Source organism: Mustelus asterias, chromosome 21 (assembly GCF_964213995.1).
Source record: "Mustelus asterias chromosome 21, sMusAst1.hap1.1, whole genome shotgun sequence".
Taxonomy (NCBI): domain Eukaryota; kingdom Metazoa; phylum Chordata; class Chondrichthyes; order Carcharhiniformes; family Triakidae; genus Mustelus; species Mustelus asterias.
The window spans coordinates 7,901,537-7,923,732 of record NC_135821.1 but is presented as its reverse complement, the minus strand read 5'-3'; the positions used below and the strand labels follow the sequence as shown (position 1 = coordinate 7,923,732).

Here is a 22,196-nt window from a genome sequence, read left to right as displayed (position 1 = left end):
CTTCCGATGCTGCATCTTCAAGTCTCTTGGTGTCTGTTTTTATCTCTTAATGCCTCTGAAGCACTATAAGATGTTTTTTTCCAAGCTAAAGGTGCTAATAAGTGCAGTTGTTGATAATATTAGTCATTCACCGAGACTACTGTTAAAAAACAAAGCCTTGAAACTTTCTTTACAAGACTTGTTTACTTCAGTGCTTTTAATGAATGTGTTTTCAAATAGCTTTGAGGTCAGCATTGTGATTGCTGTTCTCTCTGTTTGGTATGTCAAATCCTTAAAAGCTGCAGCGTGACCTTTTTGCCTGGCAGCCAAACAACAGAGGATTGTTTGCAGAGGTGCTGAGGACCTCACCCAGGGATCCCTGTCAGAACTCCCTGTGAGGCAGGAATATGTCGTGGATTTGAGGATCTGTCAGCTTGGTATACATAGTGGCACCCTAACTAAGAAGGTTGTGGGATTTGATTTGATTTGATTTATTGTCACGTCTATTGGTATACAGTGAAAAGTATTGACAAAAAATACCGATCACAGAGACGGAAACGAGAGGGTGCAGAATGTAGTGTTACAGTCATAGCTAGGGTGTAGAGAAAGATCAACTTAATGCGAGGTAGGTCCATTCAAAAGTCTGATGGCAGCAGGGAAGAAGCTGTTCTTGAGTCGGTTGGTACGTGACCTCAGACTTTTGTATCTTTTTCCTAACAGAAGGAGGTGGAAGAGAGAATGTCCAGGGTGCGTGGGATCCTTAATTATGCTGGCTGCTTTTCCGAGGCAGTGGGAAGTGTAGACAGTGTCAGTGGATGGGAGGCTGGTTTGAGTGATGGACTGGGCTTCGTTCACGACCCTTTGTAGTTTCTTGCAGTCTTGGTCAGAGCAGGAGCCATACCAAGCTGTAAAACATCCAGAAAGGATGCTTTCTACGGTGCATCTAAAAATTGGTGAGTCGTAGTGGACATGCTGAATTTCCTTAGCCGTAGGAACTTAGGAATTAGGAGTGAGAGGAGGCAATTCAGCCCTTGGAACCCGCTCCGCCATTCTATATGATCATGAATGATCTCCATCTCATCCCAACTCCACTTCCCTGCCTTTTCTCCACAGCCCTTTATCCTACTTTTGATCGAATATTTATCTATCTCTTTCTTGAATCCATTGATTGGTTCTGCATCCACTGTACTCTGGGGCCTGAGTTTCATAGATTCACAGCCCTCTGTGAGAAATAGCTTCTCCTTATCTCTGTCTTGAACCTCCCCCTCTTACTTTACAACTATGACCTCTTGACCTAGACTGTTCTAGAAGGGGGAACATTTGGTTAGCATTTACTTTACCAATCCCGTTGAGTATTTTATAAACTTCAATCAAACCACCCCTCATTCTCCTGTACTCCAGTGAGTACAAGCCTGAACTACTCAACACCCCTCATACGACAGCCCCTTCAAACCTGGAATCAATCCAGTGAACCTCTTCTGAACCGCCTCCAGTGCCACCACACCCTTCCTCAAGGAAGGTGACCAAAACTGAACACAATACTCCAAGTGAGGTCTCACCAATGCCTTATCCAATTGTAACAACCCTTCTCTACTTTTATACTCTAGACCCTTTGCAATACATGCCAAGATTCCATTTGCCTTCCTTATAACATTCTGCACCTGTATACCCACTTCCTGAGACTCATGCACAAGGACACCCAGGTCCCTCTGCACAGTTGCCTTTTGAATCTGTTTCCCATTTAAATGATAACTTGTCTTTTTATTTTTCCAGCCAAAATGAATAACCTCGCATTTATCCACATTAAACTCCATCTGCCAGATACTGGTCCATTCCCTAGCCTATCAATATCCATTTGTAAACTTTTTATCTCCTCATCACAGCCTGCTTTCCCATCTATTTTCATGTCTTCAGCAAATTTTGCTCTCTCACACTGCCTATGCTTGTAGATCATTGATGTAAATTGTAAATATTTGTGGTACAAGAACTGAACCCTGAGGGATTCCACTAGTTACAGAGCGCCAACTGGAGAAGGACCCATTTATCCCAATCCTCTGCTTTCTATCAGCCAGCCAATCCTCAATCCAAGGCACTACTCTGTCCCCAACCCCTTGGGATCTAACCTTCTGGATCAGTCTCTTGTGTGGCACCTTATCAAATGCCTTCTGGAAGCCTTCTAAGAAAGTAGAGGTGCTGGTAGGTTTCCTTAACTATAGCGCGGCGTGGAGCTGAAGCCCTACTACAGCCTTGAGCACATCATCTAGGCTAACACTATAGGGCAATAGCGAGGGAGCGGTGGCGTGTTAGGTGTGCCATACTCGGGATGAGACATCAAACTGAGTCAACATTTCCCAATTCAGATATTCCACAGCTCTTCTCTTGAAGAAGAGCTGGGATTTCTTCCAGTGACCTGGCCAGAATTCGCCCTTCAGCTAACATCCCTAAAACTGATTAACTGATCATTCATCTCACTTCTGTTTGTGGGACCTTGCTTTGTACAGAAAAGCTGCTACATCTGCCGGTAAAACCACAGTGACAGCAGTCCAGAAGCAATTACATCGGCTGAAAGGACATGGAATGTGAAATAAACACACACTATTCAATATTGAACATAATTCATGGACTATTTGTACTTTGCAGTCTATCTCGTTACAGATATAAAATGTATAAACATGCACTAGTCTTGAAATAATAATTGAAGCCTTTTTCAAGTCTGATCTAAATCTGAACTTTTGCTTAGCCCCTTTAGAGTGGCACGGTGACACAGTGGTTAGCACTGCTGCCTCACAGCGCCAGGGACCTGGGTTCAATTCCCAGCTTGGGTTACTGTCTGTGTGGAGTTTGCACATTCTCCCCGTGTCTGCGTGGGTTTCCTCCGGTTTCCTCCCACAGTCTGAAAGACGTGCTGGTTAGGGTGCGTTGGCCATGTTAAATTCTCCCTCAGTGTACCCGAACAGGCACCAGGGTGTGGCAACTAGGGGATTTTCACAGTAACTTCATTGTAGTGTTAATGTAAGCCTGACTTGTGACACTAATAAACTTGAACTAATAAGTGAACTTAAAACTTAAACTTTACTTAACTTGTGGCAATCTTTCTGCAGAAACAGGACAGGTTAGAAGAATTGAAGCAACACATCGAGAGGCACAGGTACCACATTAAAATGCTGGAAACTCTGCTGCGAATGTTAGACAACAGCACGATAGAAGTGGACCAGATCAAGAAGATCAAAGATGATGTTGAATACTATGTTGATTCGTCTCAGGACCCAGACTTTAAAGAAAATGAGTTTTTATATGATGATCTTGATCTTGAGGAGATAGGTAAGAGTATTCTCATTGTGCTGCGTGTCAAATGGCTTGTCTACAACCAATGGCAAAGCTACTTTAAACTAACCAATGGGAGGCAACTTTTGCTGGGTAGACCAGTCATGCGTGCGTGAGTGCGCGTGTGAGTATGCGCGCGTGCGTGTGTGCGCGTGTGTGTGTGCGCGTATTAAGCCGTGAAAGACCCGGAGACCGAGGTGTTTCTACCCCCTCAATGTGGAACTATCTTGAGTTTATTTCTCGGAGCAAATTATTTTTGTGTTGAGGAACTTGGTATATTTTTTGTACCATGTAAAGTGAGCAGGAAACACTCCTCGTTGTTGGTGGAGCTGGTAACAAATGGTTTACGATGAGAAAGAAAGGGTCGTGGGTGAGTTCCAAAGCTCATACTCAATTTAAAGAAGCTGTTCTTTGTAAGGCCGCTGAATCGAGTGACTCTGGTCACAGCTCTAGGCTGGCAAGGGTGGCACAGCGGTTAGCACTGCTGCCTCACAGCGCCAGGGACCCGGGTTCGATTCCCGGCTTGGGTCACTGTCTGTGTGGAGTTTGCACGTTCTCCCCGTGTCTGTGTGGGTTTCCTCCGGGTGCTCCGGTTTCCTCCCACAGTCCAAAGATGTGCAGGTTGGGTTGATTGGCCATTCTAAATTGCCCCTTAGTGTCAGGTGGACCAGCAGGGTAAATATGTGGGGCTACAGGAATAGGGGCTGGGTGGGATCGTGGTCGATGTAGACTCAATGGGCCGAATGACCTCCTTCTGCACTGTACGGATTCTATGGACTTCACATTGCAGTGGGTGCAAATAGTTAACTTTAAAAAAAATGTAATAATGCCAGAAAATACTCTGGCCAGCCTTGGTCACCCCCCAAGAGACAGGGCAGTTGGAACAGGGTGCAAAGGAATAGAAATTCAATCGATTAATAGATATAACAACTAGACAGATGAAGAATAAGCAGAATGTGCTTTTGGGAAATGTATGGTCACTTCTGATTAACCTCGAGATTTGGAGTAGCAGCAACGACAGAACTTATCACTGAATGAGGGGAGTTGAATGGAGTGGTTACAGGACATTTCCTCGGGTGGATGGAGCTATTACAAAGGGGCATAACTATAGGGTTCATGGTGGGAGATATAGGAGGGATATCAGAAGTAGGTTCTTTACGCAGAGAGTGGTTGGGGTGTGGAATGGACTGCCTGCAGTGATAGTGGAGTCAGACACTTTAGGAACATTTAAGCGGTTATTGGATAGGCACATGGAGCACACCAGGATGATAGGGAATGGGATAGCTTGATCTTGGTTTCAGATAAAGCTCGGCACAACATCGTGGGCCGAAGGGCCTGTTCTGTGCTGTACTGTTCTATGTTCTTTGTTAACAGTCTGAGGACATCGATTATGCTGTAGTTAACACAAGTGTTCATTAATTATATGGTCAGCAAGAAAGGGTAATCAGTGAGATCCAAGGCTCATGTTCAATTAAATGAGCTATTCTCTCTAACCCTGGCAGCTGTTTAGAACAACTAATTTTCAGTGGGAGTTAAAGATTCCTGTCAGCAAATGAGCACATGAGAGTTAGCATTAGTCTCGATAGACTAAAGTTGAGATGTTAAAGAAGAGAGGACCTTCTAAACTACCAAAGCGTGTGACATGGCAGGTCTCTGAATTGGATCGTTTACCTGCTTTATGAAAAGTATTGAGTGCAGAACTGTGATTGGCTGATGTAGAGCATCACTGACAAACCCACCATTGTTACTCATTACAGCTGAGTCCTGCTTACAGTCAGGGCAAACAATTAGAGCAACCGGTTTGCTTTAGAATGTCTAAATTGATGTGGAGTTTAGAATGCATTTCAGATGGTAATTTATCCCAGAGGCTGAGGGTGTGTGGGCAGGTCAGCCGGCCAGCGAGGCAGCCAGCTAACAGTGCTGAGTTAGGAGGGACTTGCACCCTCACTGCTCTGTTTCAGTCAGATTACTATGCCTCGTTGTGAGCCTGACCAATTATATCTCCTGGTTTTAATGGACCTCACTCCATTTTTCCAGCACAAACATCAATAATGGCAACATCACCAGCAAGTAACAGTAACAGCAATGTAGAAGATGAGCTTTTTAACCAGTGTAACAGCACTCCCACCTCTACAACGTCAAGTTCTCCAGTACCGCTCAGTCCAGCTAACCAGTCTGTGGTGAGTAATGATGCTTCAGGATATATTTGGACATTCAAACAGATGCACCTATACCTACCCCACCCAAACCAGAAAGTGATTGAGTCCATGTCGGAAATGGGTGTATACGCTGACCCAGTGCACTCTCATACAGTGATCGAATCATTGCCTGGATTATCAGACTTCTCCACTACCTCACTGGATCACAGTGGGTGGTGGTGCAGTTATATTGCTTCATTTTGGCTAATCTGGTGATAAGAAGGCCTTGTACTTCATTGCTCTGTGTAAGATGCCCTTTGCAATGTAATGACGCATGCCCCATTGCTTCAATTTTGAATTGTGCTACTACGTTTTGGAGCAATGTTTTGCCCAGCTCCTCTGTAGACAGTTGGATATCGTTCTACAGGCAGTGTTCTATCTGTGCTGCACCCAAATGACTAAAGTCTCTGAACATTTCAGTGTTTGGTCATTTGATCGTGAGTCCATCGCAGGCAAACTTGCTCTTATCTAATTATAGCCGTTTTCCAGCATGCGAGGGTCTTGGAAACTTGCCTCAGCCCAATCAAAGACACTGAAGCCCACTATCCCACTCCTGCTGCTCCAGTTCTTGAGTTAATATAACTCAGGAGAGAACATGGATTGAATTTAGGGATTTCCTGCTCTGTGTAGCTTAGTCCTGTAGCAAGGGGGTACTTTAACCCACAATATCGTTGTGATGTTGAAATTCTTACCAATGTCTTTGGTGCTAATTTTGAAATGCTTTGTTTGCAGGAAAATCACGAAGATGAACGGAAGCGGAGTAGGTCCGACAGCGAAATGAGCTTGGTCAGTTTGCTTTTCAAGGGAGTAAATTGCACAGTTGTGTTGTAAAGATTGTGTTCCATCAAATCCAATTGGGTTCCATCTTGTATATAAGCTGAAGCTTTGAGGAGAACAACTTTGTTGTAGATTGAATTTGTCACAGTGCGATCACTCCAGCCCCCATTTCCACCAAAACTAAAGGTGTTAGTGGGCTAGAGTTGATATGTATCTATAGTTTTTCGCTTTGTCAACCACTTTATTTTTCATTCGAGGGTTCAGGCAGGGGACTGTGACTCTCCTGTAGCAGCTCCTTAACTGGCTGCTGGGGTCACCAACCCAGGGGCGGCTTTTTAAATCTTCCTCTGCCCCTGAGAAAGCGTTCACTTATCATTTGCTGCCGCCTCTAATGGACGTGCTAATGCTCAGAATTTGTGGAGAATTTTGGATTGGAATATGAGTGTTGCAGCCTTGGATGCAGGCTGAAATTCCTCCTGCTCTAGGGGCCTACAAAGACTGGTATAGGTCACTGAACGGGCAAACCACAAGCCCAGAGCAATGCTCGGGTTTGAATCCCACCACAGTAGATGGTTAAATCTGAATTCTCAAATAAACCTACAATGACTATTGGGCCTTGGCATGTTTCTACTGTGGCACAGACAACAACATCGTGAGGTTCAATATTTCCCAGTTTTCTCATTGTGGGAATTAAGCCTGATTTTAAAATATTGCAGATGCTGGATTCTGAAAAGCAGAAAATGCTGGAAACACAGCTGGTCAGGCAGCATGAGTAGGATGAGAAAGAATTAACGTTTTGTATCAGTGACCTTTCAGAAGGCCTGGAAAGTGAGAAATTAATAGCTTTTTAAGCAAGTACAGAGCTCAGGGGGAAAATGGGAAAGGAAAGAACAGTGGGGGAAAGGTCTGCAATAGGATTGAGAACAAGATTTCTGTGTCCTCTGGTCCCATTTGCCTTGTATTCACAACACTTCTCTGCTCTCTTTTCCACCCTCAGTCCCCTGCAAAGGTTCTAAGCAGCAAGACTCACCATGGTAACAATCTCCCTCCATCCATTTCTATTTCCCAGAGTGCGCAGGGGTTGAACAGCACAAAAACGCCGACCCTGCCCTCGAACGGATCCAGTAACGGGGGAAACAAGCTGCTACAATCCAGCAAGAGCTACTCTCTGTAAGTACAAATAACCCTAGCGCAGCCTTTAAAAATGGCTTCAACCCTGTTTCTGGCATCCTTAGTGCTTTACTATAAAATGCCTCGTACTTTAACATTGCTCGAGTGAGTATATAAAGAAAGGACACCTATCATTAATGATGCGCGTGATGTCCATTGGAGAATCTGTGCTCCAATTGTATTAAGGGTGAAGTGTACACAGGGTTGGGTCTACAAGGGTTTTAGTTCAGTTTAGTTTGGATAAGTGCACAACATTCTTACACCAGGGTCAGAAGATTAGTTTTGAGCCCTGGTCCGTGTTTTGCCACTGCCCAAGCTGACATTCTGTGGAGGAGCCCTGTGCTGCCAGAGTTCTCACCCTTGAGGTGAAAGTTTTAAAACAGGTCCTAGCTAGTCTGGTGACTCAGTTGTCGTTAAAGATCCAGTGGCATTATTCATAGTGTTCGCCTAGTACTCTAGTCAGCTTTCCTCCTTCAAAAAAAACTATCGCGGCCGGGTGTCCCTGGAGAGGGAGCATGCGGTGTCCACGTGCGCGGTTGACGCCTTCCGCGCCCGCTGGGCACCGCAGGGGTTGGGGTGCGTTATCGACCCTAATAATCACATTTTAATTTGATGTTTTTAAGTTTCCTTTGTGCTTTGATTTCTGTTCGGGCTGTTCCCCCTCCTTTTTGGGGAGCTGCCCCTTTTACTTTGTCCTGGCTTAATCTGAGTTTGTTTATTTGGTTTGACCTAAAAAGAGAGCAACACAACCACAAATAGAGTAGGTGGTCATTCGTCCATTTGTGGGATCTTGTTGTGTAAAGTAGTTGCTGCATTTACCTATAAAACATTCACTGCACTTCAAAGGATTTTGCAATATGTGGAGTCCTTTGAGACGTGATGAGGCCTGAAGGATGACACCACTTCCCTCAGCCAGACTAGATTATGGCCAAATCCTGGAGTGGCTTGAACTCAACCTTTCAATTGTCTGGTTAGCTGGTCCTGAACCCAGCCCAGATTAATGATTACAGCCATTTCCTCTGAATGTAATTGTCTTAAGTAAATGAGTTTATTTGATGCCTTTTAGGTAAACTGGGTCCATAGTGTGGAGCCTGCCAGTAATCGGCATTAACTTAGCAGCTTCAATGAGAAAAGGTCTTGAGATGGGAAAGATTCTCAATGTGTTTGGAGTATGTTTTGATGTTCAGGCTGATTGAAAGGGAGCTCTAGGTCTGTTTCTGGTCTGTGTGTTTTGACCGTGACACTTGATGTATACACAGTGAATCCCAGAGGTTGCGGTCACCCCCATTATCTTTTCATTTGCCTTCTGTGGGACTGGTGCAGAGCAGTGTTTAAGAACACTTGCCAGCCCACCCTCCTTCCTCTGGTGAATGAAACGCGAGCAGAAGCCTGTAAAAGGAGAGAAAGGAATGAACTTGTAAAAATGTTCTCATATAGTTTGTGCTGTTAATTCTCCTTGGGGGTAGTCAGAAACCCTGTTGTCTTAAGAGATGAGAATAAGATATCTGTTTGGGTATGGTGTCTTCTAGATTGATTAGTGGGACCTAATACCAATTCACATTGGGAATGTTTGAATTCTGTGTTAGAATGATGGTCCAAATTTGCTCGTGTAACCGCAGCTCAATATCCTTTCTTACAAGGGGCTATCCTTGTATGAGAGGTTTTGATGATTAGATTAATTTTTAACTAAAAATAAGTCACACTCTGATCCCAGTCAGAAGAAAAATCAGAATGGTACCTGGAGGCGTTTAACTAAGCTGGAGCAGAGGAAGTAAGTGTTTGGATTGACATTTTTCCTGAATATCTGTGGTGCACTCTGAAAGCCAGATACTGAAATCTATGCAATGAGATTTCAAAGGCTGCATTATCATTGATTCGAAATTGGCAGAGGCTGATTTCGCCCAGTGTGGGCTGAGCTGTGAGCAAAGGCTGGCAAAACCTTCAGCCAGAGCACGGAGGCATAACCTTAAAATTAGGACCAGGCCATTCAGAAATCTGTCAGAAAGCACCTTGCACAAGGGGTGATGGAAGCGTGTGTGTGTGTGTGTTGGAGGGGAGCAGTGTTGATGAAAGGCGTCAATTGTAAATTTCAAAACTATAGATTTTTTTTGTGGGGATAAAGGTTAAATCTTCAGGTCCGTTAGGTGAGGTTAGCCATGATCTCGTGAAGCAGGTACGAGGGGCAGAAATGCTGCCTTTTCTGATAAAAGATGATGACTGAGAGGAGACCTTGTGGAATTACATGGGGTTGTAGTAGCATTGTACTGAGAAAACAATTGAGGCTGCGTTTATTGACTTGCTCCGGCACTGCAGCCAGGGGGTAATTTATCAAACTAATGAGGGGCACATTTAGCCCGATACCAGGGAATTCATTGCACAAATTGGAGTGGGCTAGGTCGATGGGATAGTGGAGTCAATAACCCTGGGACCACCTGAGGAATAAGTTGTTTTTCTGGTGTCTGTTTTCCAGGACGCAGGGAACAAATTCAGTTTCTGCTTACGCAGCAGCTGTGGCAGCAGGAACCACCACAATCAACACCACCAGCTCATTCCAGTCAAGACCTGCCAATGCTGTGCCCATTCCCACCAGCAAGCAGCAAAACGGAACTGCAAGTATGTAATAGTGGCCACTTTGGCTGCAGTTGTTTAATGTGATGAGCATACCTCTTCACTGTTTGAGCGTCAGTGATGTAAAATTATTTGGGACTGTGCAATGTAGTGGGTTGTACCTTTTTCCCCCTCTGGGACACAGCCTGCTCAGATAGGCTGGAAGGTTTTTCTCTCTGACTGTTAAGGGTCACACGTTAAATCCATTTAGAATAATCTCATCCACAACACACAACCGGCCCTAATTGGCACAAAGTTGACCATCTCACTCAGTGGTTTGAAGAGGGATTTGGGTGTGAAGTTTGGGCTCGGCACATTGCTGGAGCAAAATAGGGTAAGCATTATTCTGTACCTAACCCATGCTGTAGCTCTGTACATGATGCTGATAATCTATCCAAAACATGGTCTGTGCCCTATTTCCCTGAATAAAATGTGCCTGGGCTCAGAAGTAGCATTTTCACTTGAATCAGGTTGTCAATATTTATCCTAATGTCACTAAAACCGATTACTTGGTAATTTATCTTGTTGTTTGTGAGAGCTTGCTGTGTATATATTGGCTGCTGCGTTTCCTACATTACAACAATGACTACAGTTCACAAGTACTTAATGGACTGTAAAGCATTTTGGAAAGTCCTGAGATCATGAAAGACATTCTAAGAAAAGGACAGGTTCTTTCTGTAGCATTTGTCACTTTGAATAACTTTTACAAATTTGAAATTGTGAACTCAATGTGGGCTGTTTGCAGTAACTGTGGTAACTTCTCCTCAGCAAACACGCATCCCAGGGCTCATGTTAAACCTTCAGGAGTTGCTGCTGAAACTGTACAGTGTCATATTTTGCTGTATTTTAAAATGTGAATGATGCATTTCCTGCTGAATATACAGTGTTTGGGGTACTGCTTAATGCGGCACCTATTCCTGAATAAATGCTAAAGGCACAATGCTGTGGATGCTGGAAACCTGAAATAAAAGCACCACTGCAGTGTTAATGTAAACCTACTTGTGACACTAATAAATAAACTTCAAACAAATGCTGGAAATAGTCAGCAGGTCAGGCAGCCTCTGTGGAGAGAGAGTTAACGTTTCAAGTCTGTGACATTTCATCAGAAGCAGTTCTCCCAAAAGGTTAGAGACCTGGAACATTGACTCTGTTTACACCAGTGTGTCTGTCCTAAGGACTCCCAGTGTTGTCTGAATATACACTGTCTGGAGATCTGTTTTCTGGGGTGTTGCTTTATGTTGAAATGCACCTTTTGTTTCAGGTTATAGTGCCGTGGTTGCTGAGAACAGTGTGGAACATCAGAACAGCTACAGTCTTCCTTCCAGTACAAACAGCCAGCCAACTGGCACAACTCCCATACAGAATAATGTGTGAGTACCACAGCTCGAGTTTGTTCTGTAAGATCTGGCAATGATGCTGTGGAAAACAACAGTCACACTCTCTGCAGGATCTGTTTGAGTAATCCCTTTGATACTGTTCTCACCATCTTCCCCACAACCCTGTCCAGCGATGCCAGCCCTCTCAAAAAATGACCACAGAAAATGAGTGAGGCCCAGAAGATCAGGCTCCCCATTGTGGGGTTACTGATTCCATTCTATCGAGTTCAATATATCTAACTCGAGTTACCAAATTGTTAATGATGCAACTGATTCAGAAAACCAACCCTTACCCTTCCTGGTCACCATGTGATCCAGTTTCACACTTCAATGTCTTTCTGAACTGACCTAGCAAGTTGTTCAGTTATCAGGGTGGTATAGTAAATGCAGTGCTGACCGTATACCAAGAACAAATTTACAAAAACATGCATTATTGTCCTTGAGACAATGCTTTTAGCTTTACTGTTGAATTCACGGCTGCCTCTGTTGCTAAAGCAAATGAAGTTTTAAAAGTAAAATTGTCCCTGATTTTCCCCAGCTCCATAAGATTAGACTGGTTACCATAAATTGACGTTATTTGTGTGTCGTTGTTGAAGTCTTTTGCTTTAACTGTTGTGCAGGAAGGAGCCGGTCAGTGTGTCTGTCGCCAGCACGACGAACATCATCCCTGTTCTTGCAGTCAGTCAAGTCAACACTCAAGCCTCCAATTTCTCTGATCTTAAACCAACACCAGCCATGATGAACGGACCCTTACCGTTTGTCTCTCAGGATTTAAAGGTATGTACGGAATGAGAGCCAGGTGGAGAGGTCTCACATCGCCTTGTTTAGCTCGAAAGCTGCACAGGTTAAGCTAGTTAGCAGAGTGCTGACAGGGAAAGACCTTCACGTGTTGCTTTATTGTGATCCAAGAAAAGGGGCCAGTGACCCCCTTCCAGCACTTTGCAGATGATTGAGAGTAGACCAGTGGGGTGGTGATTGGCTCAATTGGATTTGTCCTGCTTTTTGTGTACAGCTCATCCCTGGTAGATGCCAGTGTTGTAGCTGTACCGGAACAGCTTGGCTAGGGGCACAGCAAGTTTTGGAGCCTTCAGTATTATTGCTGGAATATTGCCATGGCCCATTGCTTTTGCAGCATCCAGTGCCTTTCCTGATATCACATGGAGTGAATGTAATTGGCTGAAGGCTGGCATCTGATGCTGGGGACCTCGGAGATCTGAGGAATTTGAAATGGATCATCCATCTGGCATTTCTGGCTGAAGATGGCTCGAAATGCTTCAGCCTTGTCTTTTGCACTGATTTGCTGGGCTACCCATCATTAAGGATGAGGGTATTTCTGGAGCCACCACTTTTCGTTACTTGTTTATTGTCCACCATTCACACATCAATGTGGTTGGACTGCAGAGCTTAGATCTGATCCATTGGTTGTAGGATCAGTTAGCTGTGTCTACCGCATGCTGCTTCTGCTGTTTGGAATGCAAGCCTTGGATATATTCAATTCCACAGATCTTTGGAAAATGATTACAGACTAATGAAATTCCTCCTCTTCTGTCTAAAATGGGAAACCCCCTTATTTTTAAACTGTGCCCGAGTTCTAGATTCCCATTGAGAGGAATTATCCCCTCCCTCCCCCCTCCGCCATTTACAATTTGCCAACCTGAAAATTACCCATTGATCCCAACTCAGTTTCTTGTTGGCTAACCTATATATGCTAATATATCGCTATGCACTTTTATGTAGCTTCTTGTTTGAATTCCTCTTGGAGATCCAAAGATCTTGCATTTACTGGTATAAAAACAGAAAATGCTGGGTGAATTCAGCAAGTCTGGCAGCATCTGTGGAGAGAGAGAAAGAGTTAACATTTTGAGTCCATGTGACTCTTCAGAACATTTTGTTCCCTTTCATCCACCCTGCTTGTTCCATCCTCTGAGAATTCTCTTATAATTTCTCTTTCACAAAACCGAGTTGACTTTGCCAGGCTATTATTATTTTCTAAACCGCACCTTAATAACGAGTTCTAGCATTTTCCCAATGAGATGTTAACTAACTTGGCTGATGGTTTCCTGCTTTCTTCCCCGCTCCTTTCCATTGTGCTGTTACATTTGCCATTTTCCAATTGGGTGGGACATTTTCCGAAGCTAGGGAGTATGTTATTTCTACCATCCTGGTCCAGCATTATTGTATGTAACAGTCTTGTCTTGATGATGTAATTGGATTTAGAAATCAAGAAGGCTTGCACATCAGGAGGACTGGAGTGTGTCGAGGGCAGTAAGAAGTCTCACAACACCAGGTTAAAGTCCAACAGGTTTATTTGGTAGCACAAGCCACAAGCTTTCACAGCGCTGCTCCTTCATCAGGGAGTTCTGTTCACAAACAGGGGCATATAAAGACACATTCAATTTACAAAATAATGGTTGGAATGCGAGTCTTTACAGGTAATCATTACCTGTGGTAATTGATCAGGTAATGATTACCTGTAAAGACTCTCATTCCAACCACTATTTTGTAAATTGAGTTTGTGTCTTTATATGCCCCTGTTTGTGAACAGCACTCCCTGATGAAGGAGCAGCGCTCTGAAAGCTTGTGGCTTATGCTACCAAATAAACCTGTTGGACTTTAACCTGGTATTGTGAGGCTTCTTACTGTGCTTACCCCAGTCCAATGCCGGCATCTCCACATCATGTGTGTCAAGGACACAGTGCAGTGAGCTGCATCCATTTTAGGAGTTGCTCTTAATATTGTTTCTGAAAGGGACTGATTCAAATTCAGGATTACATTGGAACTTCATAATCTGGGATGTGAGTTTAAGACTGCTTGCTCCGTGGTCCACTCAGGACTTGGAAGGCTAGATATAAGCCTTCTGGGGCAAGATTTGAACTTGGACCTCCAATCATTATCATCAGAGAACATCGTTGGAAAGAGACTCTCATTCGGGTTTGGTTGTATGAATAAAGTTCTAGATCTGGTTTTCAACAGCTTTTGATAAAAGTTTTAGAACACTAAAAACATGTGAAAAGTCAGGATATTTGGGCGGCACAGTGGTTAGTTAGCACTGCTGCCTCACAGCGCCAGGGGCCCAAGTTCGAATCCCAGCTTGGGTCACTGGAGTTTGCACGTTCTCTGCGTGTTTGCGTGGGTTTCCTCCGGTTTCCTCCCACAGTCCCAAGATGTGCGGGTTAGGTGGATTGGCCGTGCTAAATTGCCCCCTAGTGTCAGGAGGACTAGCTAGGGTAAATGCATGGGGATAGGGCCTGGGTGGGATTGTGGTCGGTGCAGACTCGATGAGCCGGATGGCCGCCTCCTGCGCTGTAGAGATTCTATGTCCAAGTTGATGCTCTGGAGTGAGGTGGCATGGTGGCTTTGTACGCACTTGGCTAAATTCCAACTTTCAGATCACTGCAAATCAAAAGAAAATTGATTTGCTGCTCATGCATGCCACCTACAGGCCAGCAATGGTGTGGCCGTCTCTGGTACAAAGAATTATCATCCATTTGGACATACAAAGGCCTGCTACAGAGGCTTCTCTGCAAGGAGGAAAATGCCTGATGTTTGGGATGGAAGCGCAGTTTTGGTCTGTCGATCTTGTCTTGGGCTACTCGGGGCACAGCTGAAGATGTAACTTTTGCAGCCAGAAATCGATCTACATCAGAATTTGGCATTGTGTACCGTCTTTTTCCAACAAGTACAGGAAGAATAATTAAATATCTAGTCATTGCGACAAGGGAGAATTTTAGTGCTTAAAGATTGTGCTTGGTGCATGTTAACTGATTGTAGACAGAATTCCATTTGTTAGGGAAATAATTGGTCTTTTTCCTTGAGCAAATTATTATCTTTTAATGCAGCTGAGATGCATCCTTTGATTCACTGCATTCCCTTCCCCAACCCCTCCATATCTTTCTCACCTTCTGGCCCCAGCACGCTCCCCGCTGGCCGCCTACACTCTAGCTGGTACATGTACTCATCTCCAGTCCTTCCTGACCTATCATTGCCTTCAGCCCCATTGCACTGATTTCAAAATGATTTGTTTCATTTACACCCCTTCCCCACCCTTCAGTTACAACTTCTCCCAGCTCACAATTCTGCATATCCAGCATAAGGGTGGCACAGTGATTAGCACTGCTGCCTCACTGCGCCAGGGACCCGGGTTCAATTCCGACCTCGGGTGATAGTGTGGAGTCTGCACGTTCTCCCCGTGTCTGCGTGGGTTTCCTCCGGTGCTCCAGTTTCCTCCCACAGCCCAAAGATGTGTAGGTTTGGTGGATTGGCCGTGGTAAATGCACGGTATTATGGGAATAGGGTAAGGGCTGTGGGCCTGGGTAAGGTGCTGGGTGCATTAACGATCAAGTGGGCAGATTTGTCTTGAGTGGTACTGAGCTTCGAGTGTTGTTGGAGTTGCACTCGCAAGTAATTGGAGAGTATTCTGTCACACTGCTGACTGGTGTCTTGTGGAGAGTGGGCGCACTTTAGGGAGTTACTTGCTGCAGAATGCCCAGCCTCCGATCTCTTGTAGCTAAAGTATTTATCCAGCATGTAGATCTGTGGGAATTGCTGAATTGAACAAATATACTTGGTGTTGAAATGTATTTACGAGGTGGGCTGTTGGCGAAGTTTCCACTTTAATAATTTTTGACACTTAGTATTGTGTGGAAATTGTAAAAGCTGAAAGTAGTATTCATGTGAGTATCACTAGATAGAAAAAATGTTAGCATTTAGACTGATACTCTGACCAATTACAAGCAAATCAATTTTACCTCTGGATCTAGGGCACTTGGGAAAGTGTCTGAAAACCCATTGGTGTTAACTTTAGGGCCATGGTGGGGGTGGGGGGGAGGGGGAGGTCACACAATCGGTTTATAGATTCCCTACATAGAATTGTGACCGTGCAGAAGGAGGACATTTAGACCATCGAGTATGCACTGACCCAGCACCTTAAACATTCACTCCACCACTGACACACACTGGTTGAGGTGTGTAGCATCTACAAGACGCACTGCAGCAACTCCCCAAGTTTCCTTTGACAGCATCTTCCAAACCTGTAACTTTACCACCTAGAAGGACAAGGGCAGCAATCACCCATCTGCGCGTTCCCCTCCAAGCCCCACACCATCCTGACTTGGAACTATATCACCGTTCTGTCAATGTTGCAGGGTCAAAACCCTGGAGCTCCCTCCCTAACATCGCTGTGCATGTACCTACACTATAGAATCATAGAATGGTTACAGCACGGGAGGTAGCCATTTGGCCTGTCATGTCTGTGCTGGCATTCTGAAGGAGCAAATGACCAAGTGCCATTCCCTGCTTTTTCCTGTCGCCGTGAAAATGATGATCCAGTTTCTATTCAGAAGCTTCCATTGACCCAGGTGCCAGCCCACTTTCAGGCAGTGCATTCCAGGTCCTAACCTCTCGCTGAGGGATTTTCCTCGTGCTCCTTGTATCTTAAATCTGTGCCCCCTTGTTCTTTATCCTTCCATCAATCGGAACAGTTTCTATCCACTCTGTCCAGTTCCCTCATGATTTTGAGCAAAAACAACGTCTTGGAAAAACGCAGCAGGTCTGACGGCATCTGCAGAGAGAGACTAGAGCCAATGTTTCTAGCCTGGATGACCCTTCATCAGAGCTCAAACTGAGCTCAGCTCTGGAAAAGGATCACCCAGACTTGAAACATTGACTCGACTTTCTCCCCACAGATGCTGTCAGACCTGAGATTTTCCAGCATTTTCTATTATTTCAAATTCCAGAATATGTGGTATTTTGCTTAATATGGAACTGTGGAGAGGTAGAAATGTCTTGCACACCTCTTAACTCCGCTTTCTCCATGGAGAACAGTCCCAACTTCTCCAATCTTTCTTTGTGACTGATTCCTCATCCTGGTATGCATTCTCCCGAATACCATGTGGACTGCAGTGCATCATAAAGATATCTTGCTGCCGCCTTCTCGAGGGCGATTAGGAATCAGCAATAAGTACTTGACCAACGATGAGCATGTTGCATGAATGTTAATAAAACTGGCCATTGTATGTTGATGCTCGAATCTGTTTACTGTATGTTATTACGAAAACCTTTAAATGCACTGGAAGTAAACCCAACAGGAATCTCTCTCAAGCTGACTGGCCAGCCTGGCACTGATTATTTAAATGCTGAGAATCTTGGATTGTTTCACAGCACAATTTCTATCATTCAACCATGATGAGTGTGAGACATTGCCAACATTGACAGATGTATCCAGAGAGGAATTTGATCTGTGTGCCCAAGTACTTGAGTACAGAAGAACAATCATCAGGAAGGATTTTATCATTTAATTCCTTTCTATAATTTTGACATGTAATTTCTGTAATTTCCACTGTTTATATGGTTGCACTAAATTACCAAGAAAATGTTGAATGATTTAAAAGTTATGTTGCAAAAAAAAACCCAGCTTTGTTCAGTAATTAATGGTATTCAGGTAAATTAAGTGTAAATAAATCTTTAGCTTAATTAACTTTCTGGCTACATAAGTGCAAGGCATAATTTTACCCATTTTTCTGTAACTGTGGTCTCTGAAGCAGTCGGGCGATTGTTATGGTTGCTTTACTTGATGGTGAAGGATACCACTCAAATTCAACATCAAAAACTCCTGTTTTTAGGTTTCTTTTCATGCCAACTCCTGCAAATGAGGGTAATTTCTGCCTCTTGCATGTTAGATTCTTTTGTTTCTCCTTCAATCTCACTGGAAAAGATTCTGGACTCCCATAGTTTGGTTTTCATTGCTGTCACCACAGATCTGTCTGAAGTACTGATCAGGGGTGGCAGCATCGTGCAATCTTTGTATCTTGTATCTCTAACTGAGGGTCTTGTCAAACTGGGTGGAATCGCCATTCTCGTTCTCACAGGTAGTTTTGCAGGTTCACGTCAATGTTTCTGAGGGGGTTGCAAATAAAAAAAACCTGGCAGTGGTTTTTGTTTGAAAGCGTAAGGACTGTTGATTAGAATGTTACGGTGTGTTAGGTCACAATCTGTGCGTCCACGAGGGGTTGCGGTTTGAAGGTAAACTCCAGTTCATGCCCAAGTTGCGACTATTTCAGAGTGGGGGATTCTCCCAATAACCAGCCTGTTGCACCAAAGGCTGGTTACTCTTCCGAATGGTTTGTTTCATCTTTTTGTGTGACAATCTGTACATTGGTTCCATTTGAATACATCATGTTTTAACTTGGCCCTCACTTTTCACTCTGCAATCCCCCGCCCTGTTCAATTTTCTTAATTCTCATTCTGAACTTACTCGCTTCATTCTCTGCCCTCCTTTCCTGTGAGGGCTCCGAGTTGCTTCGTGCGCTGGGGCTGCCAAATTTCAGTCACATTTGGCCGTGACAGCATTACTTTGTTCGGCGTGCATTTAAAGACTTACTAAAATGTTGTCCTATGAGTTGGTAGCACTTGCAGCTGCGTGAGAAGGTTGTAGGTTAAGGATTCACTGACTGAAGTGAGTGCCAAGTCTAGGCTGACATTCCAGTGCTGTACAGGGAGGGTTCTGCATTGTCACAGGTGCCGTTGTTTAGCAGGTCACGGGGTGTAAAAATCCCATGATGCTGTTTGAAATGCAAGCTGACCAGCTGATAATTCCTTCAACTGATGTCACAAAGATCAGATTGATTTATTTTAATTGCTGTTAGCAGGATGATGCTGTAAGCAGAAAGTCCCTTCAAAATCACTGAACAATTCGCTGTATGTGATGCATTTTGAAATGTTTGAGACCTTTTCAAGTTTCTGCCCTTATGCTTTAACATTATTTATTTCCATGCATACAGCAGGCTCCAGAGACACTGAGCTCCTTAAAAAGCATGGCAGAACGCGCAGCTGTAAGTGCAGGATTGGAAGAACAGGTTCAGTCTTTGCATTTGAATGAGAGAGGTGAGTAACTGCTGATTAGCAGTTCCTGAAGGTGGCAGCAAAATCTCTACTGTCATTCTTAGCTGAGCTAAACCATCAAGAAGTTGGTTTCTGTGGTGAGTTAGTTGGCTGGGCCCTGGGGGCCGGCGTGGGGCGTTGGTTGGCTGGGCCCCGGGGGCCGGCGTGGGGTGTTGGTTGGCTGGGGGCCGGGGTGGGGCGTTGGTTGGCTGGGCCCCGGGGGCCAAGGTGGGGCGTTGGTTGGCTGGGCCCCAGGGGCCGGGGTGGGGCGTTGTTTGGCTGGGCCCTGGGGGCCAGGGTGGGGCGTTGGTTGGCTGGGCCCTGGGGTGGGGCGTTGGTTGGCTGGGCCCCGGGGTGGTTGGCCGGGGGCCCCGGGGTGGGGCGTTGGTTGGCTGGGCCCTGGGGTGGGGCGTTGGTTGGCCGGGGGCCCCGGGGTGGGGCGTTGGTTGGCCGGGGGCCCCGGGGTGGGGCGTTGGTTGGCTGGGCCCAGTATCACAAAAGTGAAGGTGACAGAGGATCCACTATAGTCTAAATGAGGGGAAGAAACAGCTGAGAAATCCCTGCCATATCCAGACTGGTGTTTGGTTATTCGAGTATGCAACCTATTGATTCCACCATCTTCCTGATGATGCAAGTCCTGCTCTCTGTCTATCTCTTATCTCTCTCGAGATTTTAGAGAGAGATTAGGGCAGCCTGCATCGATCTGAGCCTATAGGATTGAAGGAAACTGCGAATACAAAATGGAACTGTTTGAGGTAACACAGCAGTGGAGCAGCTGGTTCAGAGGATGGCCTGCTTGTGTTCATAATGTCTGCTGCATCAGTTTCTAATTGGAACATCACCCGAAATACATTTTGTTAACGGATAAATTAGATGTTTATAGGTAATGCCTCGAACCCCAAATGTGCAATAATTTGAACAATGTAGTGGAAAATGCAGCCAAGGCCAAATAAGCAAGTCACGATGGCTTCCTAGTCTCTGTGCCACAGCTCCCAGGACTGACCCCTCACCGTGTGGCAGACTGAGGTCCAGAGCGCATTTGCATCTCCTGGCACCCATTTCAAAAGCAGTCTGGCTCGAAGCTGAGAGCCGCTAAGATGGGAGCAACTAAAAATAAAAATTCTCCTACTAACTGCTTGGACATTAGTGAATAGATTTGATACTTTTCCTGTGTTAATGTCTGTGATTATATATTCACAGAGTTAGTTTATGTAGGTGTGATATGTTATAAGTTTTGAGTGTATATCTGATAGCTCATGTTCAGACTGACTCCTGGCCAACAGTGCATCAGTTAGGGGAAGGGTGAAGGTGAATCTGGGCAGCACAGTGGTTAGCTGCCTCAGCGCCAGGGACCCTGGTTAGATTCTGGCCTTGGATGAGACGTTCTCCCTGTGTCTGCGAGGGTTTCTTCTGGGTCTCAGGCTTTCTCCCACACTCCAAAGATGTGCAGATTAGGTGGATTGGCCATGCTAAATTGCCCCTTAGTGTCCAAAGATTTGCAGGTTAGGGGGATTAGCAGGGTAAATACGTGGGGTTATGGGGATAGGACGGTCCTTGGTAAGATGCTCTGTCGGAGAGTCGGTGCAGACTCTGGCCAAATGGCCACCTTTCACACTGCAGGAATTCTATGCTTCTATGACTATGCAGGTTTTAAATGATTAAAGTCTGTTCTATTTAAAATCTGTGTTAAAAGTGGTGGGGTTTTTCCCCCCAGATCTCTTCAGCACCCCATCGTCACAGAGCAACTCAATGACGTCTAACGTTCCACAAACAACAGAAGTTCACCTTCAGCCGATGCTGGGTGTGTGCCCACTGAGCCCAGTGCATCTTTCTAAGGACCAAGAATACCAGCTGCACATGGTGGAATCGGCCTGGCTCCATATGCCTCATCCGTCAGACTCTGAGAGGATACGGTCAGTAGCAGCATGAGCTGGGAATAAGCAATAAGATGCGTTTATTAGCTGGACAGTCATTACAATGTTTCACAGTTAATTGAAGCAATGGTGAATATATATTATAGACCCCGATAACTTCATCCATTTCTGTGTAATGCTTTACAGGGATATTACTATAGTTATTCCTGGACTTGGCAGTAAAATTGGAGTCAATAAACAAACACTTTGGAGATAATTTCAGTGGCTGTTTTAAAGAACCTGCAAATCCAAACATTGTGATGTAGCTTTGCGTTTTTGAAAAGCATCTTGCTGTTCAGCAAGTGATAAGAGTTATACATAAGTGGGAACAATACACAAAGGCGGCTGAATATCCCAGTGAGCCGTGCTTGCTTAATGTTGATCTAACCAAGTCAAGTGTGGCCCTGGTAGTATAGATAGATGGAGACCATTGGTGCAGTTGGTGTCTTGGGTTCAGGAGTCTTGAAGGGATCCCCGTTTTCAGAGTACTTGGTTAGCTGGGGTGAGGCTGGGCTGTTATAGTTGTCTGTATGTGGCTTATTAGAGATGGCATGGCGGAGGCAGAGTTTGATTGGTTTGTTCAGGAATTTCAGCTGTTGTTGTGGTTGATGGAGTTGTTGATTTGGAATTCATCCTCCTGAATTTCCACGCTGAAGTTATTTGTTCGCTGGCCTGTTTAGGTGTGGGAGTGGGACGGGAGTGTGACTGAGGTGGTTGAGAGTTTGTCAGTGGACTTGTTGGCTTTTGTCTGTACTGAACACCGAGGTTCCAGTTAGTAGCTTTATGCTGCAGTTGTTAGTCTTTATGTATCGCCACAACTGAAACAGGATATGGAAAGGCATGGTGTCTCCCTGTTTAACATCGTGAAACATTAATAGACTTTGGCTGTTGTCTTTCATCTTTACCATGCTCTCGGGATGCTGGTCAATCTCGCTTCAAGTTAGACTATTAAATTTATTGGAAATGCATTGATA

At 44.8% G+C, this 22,196-nt stretch overlaps 1 protein-coding gene across 11 annotated transcripts in view; it reads left to right on the top strand.

Annotated features, from left to right (window-relative positions):
• The window catches only part of LOC144509035 (CCR4-NOT transcription complex subunit 3-like), an 80,615-nt gene that overhangs the window by 52,827 nt on the left and 5,592 nt on the right, over positions 1–22,196 (top strand). For 6 of the 11 annotated variants that reach the window (XM_078237298.1, XM_078237309.1, XM_078237300.1 and 3 more), the window contains 9 exons: positions 3,081–3,300; positions 5,341–5,483; positions 6,234–6,287; positions 7,276–7,448; positions 9,919–10,061; positions 11,317–11,425; positions 12,052–12,208; positions 19,210–19,312; positions 21,024–21,222. In XM_078237298.1, coding sequence (XP_078093424.1) covers positions 3,081–3,300; positions 5,341–5,483; positions 6,234–6,287; positions 7,276–7,448; positions 9,919–10,061; positions 11,317–11,425; positions 12,052–12,208; positions 19,210–19,312; positions 21,024–21,222 — 1,301 coding nt within the window. The remainder of the gene's footprint in view (positions 1–3,080; positions 3,301–5,340; positions 5,484–6,233; positions 6,288–7,275; positions 7,449–9,918; positions 10,062–11,316; positions 11,426–12,051; positions 12,209–19,209; positions 19,313–21,023; positions 21,223–22,196) is intronic. The other 5 variants (XM_078237308.1, XM_078237299.1, XM_078237305.1 and 2 more) reach the window with 3 other exon arrangements.